Source organism: Mycteria americana, chromosome 2, assembly GCF_035582795.1.
Source record: "Mycteria americana isolate JAX WOST 10 ecotype Jacksonville Zoo and Gardens chromosome 2, USCA_MyAme_1.0, whole genome shotgun sequence".
Lineage (NCBI taxonomy): Eukaryota > Metazoa > Chordata > Aves > Ciconiiformes > Ciconiidae > Mycteria > Mycteria americana.
Genome location: NC_134366.1, coordinates 36,219,309 through 36,231,499, shown reverse-complemented (window position 1 = coordinate 36,231,499; position 12,191 = coordinate 36,219,309). Strand labels below are relative to the sequence as shown.

Here is a 12,191-nt window from a genome sequence, read left to right as displayed (position 1 = left end):
AAGGAGTACTTAAATAGTCTGTGCTTCTGGCCAACAACAATATATAAGTTTGGGGTTTTTTTGGGTTTTTTGTTTGGTTGGTTGGGGTTTTTTTGTTGTGGTTTTTTTGAGGGGTTTTGGTGTGGGGTTTTTTTTTTTTTTTAGAAATATGATTTTGAATTGTTGAATTCAGTCACTTAAATCTTGGTTTAGGCCAATCTGAGAAGTTTGTATTTACGGTTGTAAATTTCAGTGAGAATTATGGCTAAATACTGATGCTTAGAGCAGCAGTTGACCAACTCTATAAAGTGGCAGCACAAGCCTAAAGTTCATGGAATTACCTTCAATACCAGATGAGTGCATAGAGGGTAGGTATCCTATACCTATAGGTATCTTAACATCATGAAGTTCAAAAAGGCCAAGTCCAAGGTCCTGCACCTGTGCTGGGGCAATCCCCGATATCAGTACAGGCTGAGGGATGAAGGGATTGGGAGCAGCCCTGCGGAGAAGGGCTTGGGGGATATAGTGCAATATGTACTTGCAGCCCAGAAAGCCAGTTCTATCCTAGACTGCATAAAAAGTGTGGCCAACAGGTCAAGGGAGGTGATTCTCCCCCTCTACTCATGCAGTACTCCACCTGGAGTACTGCATCCAGGGTCCCCAGTAAAAGAAAGACATGGACCGGTTTCATGGACCTCTGGGTCCAGTGGAGGGCCACAAAAATGATCAGAAGGCTGGAACACTGCTCCTATGAAGAAAGGCTGAGAAAGTTGGGCTTTTTCAGCCTGGAGAAGAGAAGACTCCAGAAAGACCTTATTACAGCCCTTCAATATACGTAAAGGAGGCTTATAAGAAATATGAGAGGCTTTTTACCGAGACCTGTAGTGACAGGACAAGTAGCAACAGTTTTAAACTGAAAGAGGTCAATTTACATTGGACGTAAGGAAGAAATTTTTTACAATGAGAGTGGCGAGGCGCTGGAACAGGTTGCCCAGAGAAGTTGTGGGTGCCCCATCACTGGAAGTGTTCAAGGTCAGGTTGGACAGGGCTTTGAACAACCTGATCTAGTGGAAGATGTCCGTGCCTATGGTAGGAGGGGTGGAAATTGATGATCTTTAGAGGTCCCTTCTGACACAAACAATTCTATGATTCTTCCTTTATAAACATATCATAATGTTTTTGTTTCCTTGCATGTTGTCACTAGTGTGGCTTCCTGTCTTTCCTGATGAAGTGTTTAAAATCTTTTTTTTTTTGTTGTTTTTATTTGGAGATGTGGTGATATCAGCATGAAGAGTCAAATTTAGATCATCCTAGGTGCAAAGTACATACTGGGAGAATTGCTGAGCTATAGAGATCTTGGGGGCACTGGCTGCTTTTTTGTTTGGTGTTTGTTTTTTTTTTTTAAGTAGCCAAAGCAGAAGACGAGTTGCGGGATAGAAAAGGAGAGGAAAAAAAGTGCAGTAGGTTAATGGCAAAGTTAGAATTAATAAAAAAAGGCTCCTGAAATCTCCGTTACAGATGTAATTTGGAAGGTACTACAATACAATCTTAACTGTTTTTCTGGAAAAAAAGTAGATTTAAGAGGAGTTTTACAAGCTTTCTGGTATTGAAGCTGAAGAATTGAAGCTTTCTGAGACTAAACCTTCTAGTCTATGCTTTGGAGAAGGAAATACTTTGATTAATGTCATTAAAGGTCATTCCGGAAGTCCAGTAATAGCCAATGAATTGAATATTTAACTACCCAATATCTTTGATTTCCAGAATGTTTTGACTACATTCTGATGCGGAATTTAGTTCAGAACTAAATTCTGAAGCTGACTTTTACTGGATTTTAGAATAGTTTTATGAATGTGACACTTCTGGTCTCTTTGCTTGAAAACTTGTGTGCAACTTCCATGTTATATGCAATGACACTTATGCTTCTGTCTGTAATATTACTAGTTGCTATGCTGCTTTATTTCCTTAAATACCATTAACTTATTTTTTGTCAGTTCTGCACCAAATGCGTGGATTCAGAATGACACTAACTGGCAGTTTTCTTTCATGTTCCACTGTAGTATAAATGTAACAGGAGTGTCTAGGATGTCTCTATTTTGAAGGATTTGAACTCTGCCAGTAGAGGGCATACCCTTCTTCTGTAATAAATAGTCTGCTTCAGCACAGGGTTGCTGATGGATACCTTCCTGTGGGTCTGTTGTAGTTAAAATGTATACTAAACACCTAGCTTTGTAGAGTTCTATACAACGGTGGTTCTACATTATTTGCTAATGACAAATGCATGATTTCTTTAGAATTTGTGTCTGTGGATATCCTCGCCAGCAAGTGAGAAAGTACAAGGGAGTCAACAGTAGGATTCCAGTTTCGTCTGAATTCATGGTGCAAATGCTAACAGGGATTTACTATGCCTTGTAAGTTGGGAGCTTTTTGTATGCATACAAAATAAAGAAATGTCAGCTTAATTTCTACACTCATTTAGGAACGGTACCTTTGAAATGTTTTATTTTCTAGTGGACAGATGCTATGTCTAGCAATAAGGTCTTCAGGAAGAGAACATAGTTCTCCAACTAGTTGGCTGAAGTTACCTATGTCATATTGGGGGAAGAGGGCTAGAACAGCACTTAATAACTGCTGCTGTGAAAAAATCTTTTAAAAAGATATTTTTCAACTGATGTCTGCTGTCCGCATTTTTGCATGCTTAGTTTTGACATCAGTCTAGTTAAGGAAAAAAGGTCTTATCATTCTTTCTCTGAAATGCTAATGTCATTTACCCTTTGATAGTCATGTTAATGTGTACAGCTCTCTTATTAACTGAAATAATTAGAGACTAGTAACACAGGAATAGTCAAAAGGTGGAGTAATATTAAACCAGTCCTGTTTGAATTTCAGAATATTTCACGACTAGCTGATCAATAACTAATTGTCATTTTTTAAACTGCTCAGGGTAGCCAATGAAAATAAAACTTTGTCTCCATAGACTACTTCAGAACACGTTCTTTTAAATAGCAGGCTTACTGCTACTGAACACAAGTAGTTCAACTCCTCTAAACTGACCTCAAGGAATACTAAATCTGTGAAGATTATGTAACCAAGAAGGTTCATCTGTTTATATAGATGCTTATTATTATGTATATATTTACCTTTGTAGTTATAATGGAGAATGGGATCTGGCTCGTAAAGCTATGGATGACATTTTGTATAGAGCACAGCTGGAACTGTATCCAGAACCTCTGCTGGTAGGTGTTGTATTTCAACAATTTTTTAGTAGAATTTTTAGTCTAGGAAATCTTTCCTGTGAACGTGCATGATGCGACATCACACCAGGAACCTAAATCCCATGAAGTCTATGTGGCTGTGCTCATGTGAATAGCTAGACCTGCAAGTATACAGACACACGCACAGGTATTTTCAATGTACTTAGTTATTTTGTCATCTTCTCTAGTGCACAAGCTATTTTCAGTAGAACATTTCTAATTCTTGAAAGCTTAGATGATGGTGCAGAAGCACTCTGAAGTTCATGTTAAGTAATAGCCACATCTTTAAACTGGAAACTTTGTTTTTAAAAAGTGGCAGGTATTAAATGTAACTTAGTTCTGAGAGGTAATTGCAACCAGCATTCTTTATAACCCACGCGAAAAGCTACTGTGCTTTTTAACCTTAAACTGGAATTGTACACAGTATTCTTCTTGGAGTAATAAGAATCCCCTGACAGAATTCCTCTTCTAAAATTTGGATCTTCATGTTAAGAACTTAACTGCATCTTTTCCATTCTAGGTTGCTAATGCAATAAAAGCTTCACTGCCTCAGGGTGCCATGAAATCTAGTAAAGAAGGTACAAGATGCATTCAGGTTGAAATTACACCTACTTCATCCAGAATATCAAGAAATGCTGTGACTAGCATGTCTATCCGAGGGCATAGATGGAAAAGGCATGGTAAGAAACACATTTTGCAATGAACTCTCAGCTTTTTACACGTGTTGAAAATAATATTGAGAATTTTGTTATTGCACATCTTCATTGCTAGTAAGCAAGCAGCAGTTTAGAGGTTTTTATTTTCTTAACTGGTGAATGGGAATCTTAATGCAGTTCAGATGAAGTATATTCTTTATTTCCTTAATCATGTTTTAAAAAAACACACAAAAAAACCTTTTTGTTAAAGGGAGCTGTACAAAGTTATTGATTCTTTAAAGAGGTCGATGTTCCTGTTTTCTTCAGAAAAGTAATGTATAGTACCTGAAGCAAAACAAATATTTAATAACTTTACTGCAGAACCTCACCTGTCTTAAATTACTTTAATAAAAATCGGATTTAAGGGTAGAGGGCTAAATTACGATGTTTTGGTAACCCCAGCCAGCAACTAAGCCACACACAGCTGCTTACTCACTCCCCCCGCAATGGGATGGGGGAGAGAATCGGAAGGGTAAAAGTGAGAAAACTCGTGGGTTGAGATGAAGGCAGTTCAATAGGTAAAGCAAAAGCCATGCACGCAAACAAAGCAAACAAGGAATTCATTCACTACTTCCCATGGGCAGGCAGGTGTTCAGCCATCTCCAGGAAAGCAGGGCTCCATCACGCGTAATGGTTACTTTGGAAAACAAAACGCCATCACTCCGAATGTCGCCCCTTTCCTTCTTCTTCCCCGAGTTTTATATGCTGAGCATGACATCATATGGCATGGAATACCCCTTTGGTCAGTTTGGATCAACTATCCTGGCTGTGTCCCCTCCCAACTTCTTGTGCACCCCCAGCCTACTCGCTGGTGGGGTGGGGTGAGAAGCAGAAAAGGCCTTGACTCTGTGCAAGCACTGCTCAGCAGTAACTAAAACATCCCTCTGTTATCAAGACTGTTTCCAGCACAAATCCCAAACATAGCCCTGTACTAGCTACTGTGAAGAAAATTAACTCTACCCCAGCCAAAACCAGCACATTAGGGGAAACTAATATGAGGGCTTCCACAAAGTAGAACACAGGTCTGGGCTGAGAAGTAGTAAAAATGGTGCTGAATGTACTGTAAAAGGAGAAACATTATATTCTACTTCTTCTACCCTCTTCAGATGAGGGAAGAGCCACTGGACCAGCGATCAAAATTGGCAATGGCTTGTTCTGCTGGGCTTGTAATTCTGATGACAGGCTAAGCGAGTGAGTGTAGATAAGAATGCTCTTTTAATAGGTTCAATAAAGATTTTGAAGTAGTATCATAAAAATTTCTGTATGATGTGTACTGTACGAGCTTTTGTAGTATATGGACAGTTCAGTTTGAAAAATATTGCCAAGTTACTTGTAAAGGACCGAGAGGTAATTCAGGTAAGTGTTGAGAAAATTGTTTATGAATGTGCTGGTAGAAGACAACTTTAAAATAATGATAGAGCTTTCTAAGCAGTAATGATGGTGGTGGTAGTAGTACCAATAGTAACCTACCAGAGGGGGTGAGGGGCAAAGAAAGGTAAAACAACCAAACTTTTCAGTTGATTAAAAACTGCTTGAAAGTGTCAGACAAAGCTGAGGACCAAAACATTAGTGTCTTTGAGTGAGGTCCATTAGCAAGTTATTACTGAAATCTCAAGACTGCTGAGGACCATTTTAGTCTTTATTATTTATTTTCCTTTCTTCAGGCTTACAGTTGTTAATCAGGGATTATTGACAAGGTGCAAGAAAACTGTATGATAGCTCAGCTTTTAAATGGACAAATGCCCTCTGAGGCTTAGTGATTTTGTCAGCTATTATTTTTGAGTGGTTCAGATGCTTGCTTGTTCAAATGAGGTGGTGGAGGGGAACACAGATCAGAGATACTGAATGCTAGTTCATTTAGAGGAATTGAAAGTGTATTAAAATAAACATTCCTTATGTCTTTGCATTTACAGAAGAAACGAAATAAAAAGGTTACAGAATCAGTATTGGAACCATCCTTATAAGAATGCAAATTTTTCAGCAAATATAGAAATCTAGAAGTTTTTACAATTATTGCCTTCTTGCAGGGGTCATGCTTGGTGAAGTTCAAGGAAAAATGGGTGGGACAAGTGTGCCCTTGCAGCAGATAACAGTAAGGTGAAAGGGAAATGAGAATAATAGTAGGACTCAGAAATGGCTGGGAATGCTGTGTTTTATGAGCGTCTCATAAAGCAGGACAAGTTGAGAGAAACAGTGATAATCTAGTTAGTATGACCTAAGCAAGGATGAGGATTGAAAGGGATGAGGATTGAAAGATTAAGGACTTTTACAAAAAAGCTCTTGTCAACATTTTGTTTGGGTTATTGGGAAAACTTTGGATTTGCCTCGATGGTACAGGATTTAATGAAGAGGAAGAAAATCACTTGGTGTAGGGCGGGGGTGGAGGGGAACTTCTATAGCAAGTTGTGGGAGTAGTTGTAAATTTGAAGGCTATGTAAACGTTAGGCTAGTTTAAAGGCCAAAACTGAGTTTATGGTATCTTTAACTACGTGACCATCCAGTTGTTTTGTTTTAAATGGTAAATGTTCCATGCATATACTGCTTCAGCTAATATCAACATTTTCATTATAAAATACTGACAAAATTGTTGTTTGTGACTTGAAAAGCCTTTTTAAAGTCAGAGTGGATGGTGTCCTCATTTCAAAATTCCTAATAACATAATTCAGTGCTCCTCAATTCCTGATGAAAGAAAGACATGAAATAGATCTTCAGGGTCAGCATGCAGAAAGAATAACGAGGCTTGTGCTTACAGATGCTTGTATGAATTAAAATAAAAACTGGAATTGGTAGAAATCAGATGACAAACCCTGTACCTCCTGACCATTATTCTCTCTCCCACAGTGTAAGGGGAAAAAAAATGTATTCAGGGGTTTTATTTTTGTGCTTCCGTGTAACAAGAATGAGTTGTACAAATGTATTAGGAAGCTAGAGGAGACAGCTGAGAGGTAGTTTGATCTTCTACATTACGTGGACCAGAAGACCTGATGAAGCAAAGTATCCCTTGGGGAAGCAAGGGCAGCAATTTTCAATCACCAACTTATTTTGTGTAAAATAAAAGAATTGCAGCCAATCACATTTCCAGCTGAGAGGCACAGGCTTTATTTTTTTTATCTTTTAAAAAATTCAGTTTACTATAAAGGTTTTCAGACATTAGATCTTGCCAGCCTTTGCTAGAACTCTAGATTGAAGTCAGTTTTGAAAAAAGGTTGACTTAACATTTAATCTTGCTGTGATACTCAACCCTATAACTCGTTCATTAGAGCTGTCACTTAGAAGGACTTTTTTAAAAATCAAATTGGTATTGTGAATTTGGACTTTTAAGGTACTTTAGAGGTACTAAAGGTGAAGGTCATTTGCAAAATGGATCCATCTAATCACAAAAGGGTAGTATTTATAGAGTCAGTTGATACTAGCCACCACTTACCAATTGGATTTACCAATTGGCAATACCAATCACCATTGGATTGCCTATTAATCATAAAGCTTAAAAAAGAGGAGCATTAGCTCCTCTATCTAGCATTAGTTTTTTGTAGTGTTCATGTTTTAAAAACAAGTGGCATCTCCATTTCCATTCACAAACAGAGGAAAACCAGAAAAATCATACAGTGTGTAAGGGACATAAACACCTAAATGAATGGTTATTTATGGAAGCTAGGAATAAAACAAAGCAAGCCCTAGTAACACTTTCCTTACTAATGTAAAATCTGCCAAACTGCCCCATAAAAGGGTTGCTTGGGGAAAAACTCCTGTGTGTAGAGGTATGTATATAAGAGAAATACCATGATGTAACAGACTGAGTAAGATGAGCTAAGCAGATGTTGGTAAGATACATAACACAAAAACAGAGACATCAGCTAGAGGACGACAAGAAGTTGGGTGTTTTTGCATATTGCAGAAATTGACTTTCATGTAGTACACAAGGTTTAGAAACATTAGTCTTTGAATCTCTGTGAAGAGAATTTTCTTTCTTTTTTTGAAACAGTATTAATTCCTGAAATATTTACAACTTTTTTTAGGAATCTGGAATGAATGTTAATTTTGGGATATAAGCTTGATGCTTTGTGAATAATTCAAAATGCTAACATTGTTGTGCAGGAAATGCAGCTTGAGCTTGTGGTGGTTAAAACTGAATTACAATCCAAATGGGCAGTTTGCCTGTGCAATCTGAGGTAAATGATGTAGGCAACTGTAATAATAAGGTAGACTATGATTGAAATATCTTTTGAATTAATTCTTAGCAACTAGTAATCATGAAATGCATTTATGAAGGTTGGTTGTACTACTCAAAGCATTCAGAAATGTGACTGCAAATGCATTTTCTTTCAACTGCTATGGGCATATTTATATTAACTTTAAAACTGACGTAATCTTTCAGTCTTGTCTCTACACTATTTAGCAGTGTCCTTGGTTTTCTCTTTTGCTACATTGCCTTGTGCACTGGGTATTAATATCTCTTTCTGAAAGGATAGACCCCCCAGGTTGTCCAGCTTGAAGCAGTATTATCTTCAAAACCAAGCACTACGAAGCTGAAGGTTTGTTTTAGGTGTTCTTAAAAGTTTTAAAATAAGGAGGGGATGCTACTATGAAGGACATGGATTGTTTAGTCTTATGCTGGCCATGAGACTGTAGATGTTATGGTAGACAATGTTAATAGGAGTTGAGATACCCAGTATCCCATTTCTTCATTAATTTCCTCCTGTAGTTCAATGTTAAACTCAGAGAAAGGTATATTCCCTTTCATTAGAAGTAGTTAATAACACATAACTAAAAGACTAGACATAATTGTGCTGAGTAAAACTCTTTTTAAGTTTTTTGGGTTTTTTCCCCAGTTCACTGTGGTACTGGTTACACAGCTGTGGGAATGCAGCAGTGATGGGTAAAGTGCTGATATCACAGTAGGATATTACATTTAGAAATACACACCACCAAACAACAATAAGTATTACTATTATACAAAATCTGTAACAAAAAAATTCTTCCTCTGTTCCTCTGATTTCTGCTGTGCACTCCGAGTCTCCTTTCTTTGAAGCTGGATGCTGCTATTCTGCCCTTGGTGGGGAAGGGACTGACAGTGAGCTCTGTTCTGCCCTCTCCTCTCTCTGGTGTCCTATCTCTAAATGAAGTTTCTAGCAGAATCGACTTGTGCATATGGACATCAGTGGATCCTGGGAAAAGAAGTTCTGCTGAGATAAGGTGCCTGTAGCTGCACTGATGGGGTAGCAGGAAGGAGTTTGAAGATTGCCATAGGACAGGCACAGGTACCTCACCCTAGTAAAATTAGACCAGTGAGGCCAATCAGAGCATTGATCTTCTCACTAACCTTTCTGCTTCTATGTTTTTAGAAAAAAGGCTATGTGTGATGGTGGTGGTATTATTATTATCATTATTATTGCTGTTGTTGTTATTTATTTATTGTTATTAACTATTGCAGTTTACAGTGCTCAGTTGTTACCTTTGTTACTGATGATAGAAGACTTTTGCAGAAAGTGCTGTTAGGAGTAGTAACACTTGGAAACAGTTCTAACTTGAGTTTCCTGCCAAATATCAGGAAGTTAGTGGCTAATAGCAGCAATTATTAATGCCATTTCCTTTGGATAGTACAACTTGTTAAATACTTTCATTAGTAGTTGACTAGTTAGAAAGAATCATGATACTTAGCATTTGCAGATAAAATCGGGGATAGCTCTTACACCAGGGGACAATGATGTCCATCCCTGCTAGAATAACCTTCTAGCTCTGAGACTCATTTCATTGTCATGGTAAGTGACGATGGTAAGCACAGATGCGAGCGAGAAGCCCAGTGCTGTAGCCCGCTTGACCTAGAAGTACAATGTGCCTGCACAAGAGTTCTTAGTGCAGGGATAGGGGGAAGAGAGGATCCCCTCCAGCTAAAAAGCATTAGAACTGCCACTGTGAAAAATCATTTCATCATAAATTCCTCTGGTTTTGGACTTCTTACTGTCATTTTAATGTCTGTACTGCCAACTGCTGTCACGTGCAGTAGCAAACTGGCAGTACAGTCTGGGTGGTCCTTACTTAATTCTCAGGTCTGAAAGAGCTGTGTTATGAATAAAACACAGGGATTCAGTTGAGCTTTATTCTGAGCTGTGCTTTTAGTGCATTTTTAGTCTTGTCAAGTTTGTGGCCATAGTGTTTGCATATAGTATACATGTATAACACGTATAGAATATATAACTATATAGCATATAGTGTAGTTCTTGCTCTTCACTTGTATTTCCGTGGTGTACATCTTCATGGAGGATGTGCTGTGACTATCTAACTGATGGCTTCTCTTTTTTTCTTCTCCAGGTCATCTAAATGCAGTTTTGTGGTTGTAGAGCTAGTGCTGATAAAGCAATTGTGAATACATTTAAAAAGACCTTCAGATACTGAGAATACTTCAAACACTATGGAGCTGACAGGTCGCTAGGATTGTAACTTGTTACTTGCATATACTTGGAATTTCCATAAAGTTTCAGCTCCCATTTTTATTTTCACTTTTTTTCCTCTCAAGAGTTCATCCTTCTCAAACCTGTCTTCATCTGATGTAGACAGGCATCTTTTGAGTTGGGATTTGTTTTACTAGGACCTTGTAGGAACTATTGCATTCTTATCACTAAATATCATTATTAAATCTCTTGTGCTTACACACAACTGTCATTCTCACACTGAGTAGCAGTGGAGTTGTCTATTTGCTTGGGGATTTTTGGCTATGTCTGCAGGAATCTTTGACTATCTTGAAATATTTTTTTGGCCAGGCTGAGCACTTGTATATCTGCTGTTGATGACTTACCCAGATGAAAAGTAATCTTGGAACCCAGCTGCATTGGTGTTTCGCTTTATTTTTTTTTTTTTTTTTCCCCAGTGTTGCAGAAAGTTGTGGTGCTTTCCCTCCCCCCAGCTGAATCCCCATTTTCTCAACTATACTTATTTGTGTCACACAAGTCAGCTCCTAAGTTCATTGGAAACTAATTTAGTTGTAAGCTCATATAAGAAGCTTAAAAAGGCTGAGGAGGTCAACATTTATGTTATATTATTAGTAGGTGACAAAAACTGCAGTAAAACTCCATAGGTTTTATCTGAATAAGTTGATTTTAGTAACTGGAGAATTTTCCTACTTGTAAATATCTTTCTGGTTGAAAATAGCTTTTTGAAATGAAAAAAGAAAATGGAAGTCAATGTGTGCTTGAGTTTGCTTAGTTGTTTCACTGTTAGTTTTCAGGCTGACCACTGTGCAGCATCGTGACACTGTATGTGTAGAATTTCTAGTCGTACATGATAACACATGAAGTTGATACGCCATTTCATTGTAAAAACAAGTTTCACTTTAGCGTGGTGATACAGAGAATATAGTCATAAAAGTGAATTATGGAGAGTTCTTTGATTTCTTGATAATCTCTGAATGTGTTTGTTTCACGATCCTCAGAAATTTCAATTTTGAAAGACCAAGCATGGGGCTTTCCAGTATGTGGGTGCAGGCCAATAATTGGAAGATTGAAGCCTGCAATTTAGAAATAAAGCAAAATTCCATACTTGCTAATGTTGCTAATTAACAAGAGGTTAATATGTGAACATCTGCTTTAATCATAATGCTTTAGTCATCTGTATCTATTGGCTTTTGTTTCATGTTTTGTTTCAGACATCTTTTGTTTTTTTTCTTATCCATCTTTAATTCTAGAACAACCAGAGAATGGTAATGATGCTACTGAATTGGGCAACTTTATCATACCTGAGATTAGTGTCACAAGTGTGGCTGGAGAGAGGACCGGGAATGGGGAAAAGAGCAGAGCGCTAGCAGAGAATGATGTTCAGCATTTACAGGGAGTACAGGAAACAGCTGCAGATCCTAGAACTGACAGCAAAGGCATGCCAGAAATCAGGAGGCAAAAATCTGTAAGAAAAATGATGGAGGATGGAATAAACTCATCTGGCAGAGTGCAGTTTTAGCAGAGCACTTGTAGCTGCACTCTAAGGTACCACTGTTGATTGAAAGGGTCACTGCTGCATGTTTGGAGAATTAAAGTATGTAGTTAATATATTTGCATGTGTAATAACACAAATGCATGTATTGCACACAGCTTTGTCTGTGCCACAGACAATGATGACATACTTACAAGTAGATTTATTTAATCTGGAGAAAATACACTGTGAGACTCAACATACCTTTGAGTTTATGAAGCATATTGATTGGGTTTACAAAATCCAGTGATCAATGGTATGAAGAATCCATCAAAAATGGATGTGAAAAGTATCTCGCTGTGTACCT

The 12,191-nt window shown here is 37.8% G+C and overlaps 1 protein-coding gene across 3 annotated transcripts in view; it reads left to right on the top strand.

The window, feature by feature from the left end:
* The window catches only part of HYCC1 (hyccin PI4KA lipid kinase complex subunit 1), a 52,563-nt gene that overhangs the window by 35,230 nt on the left and 5,142 nt on the right, over window positions 1–12,191 (top strand). For 2 of the 3 annotated variants that reach the window (XM_075492979.1, XM_075492980.1), the window contains exons 8-11: window positions 2,271–2,387; window positions 3,125–3,212; window positions 3,751–3,910; window positions 11,604–11,898. In XM_075492979.1, coding sequence (XP_075349094.1) covers window positions 2,271–2,387; window positions 3,125–3,212; window positions 3,751–3,910; window positions 11,604–11,872 — 634 coding nt within the window. In that variant the 3' untranslated portion in view covers window positions 11,873–11,898. The remainder of the gene's footprint in view (window positions 1–2,270; window positions 2,388–3,124; window positions 3,213–3,750; window positions 3,911–11,603; window positions 11,899–12,191) is intronic. The other variant, XM_075492981.1, reaches the window with a different exon arrangement.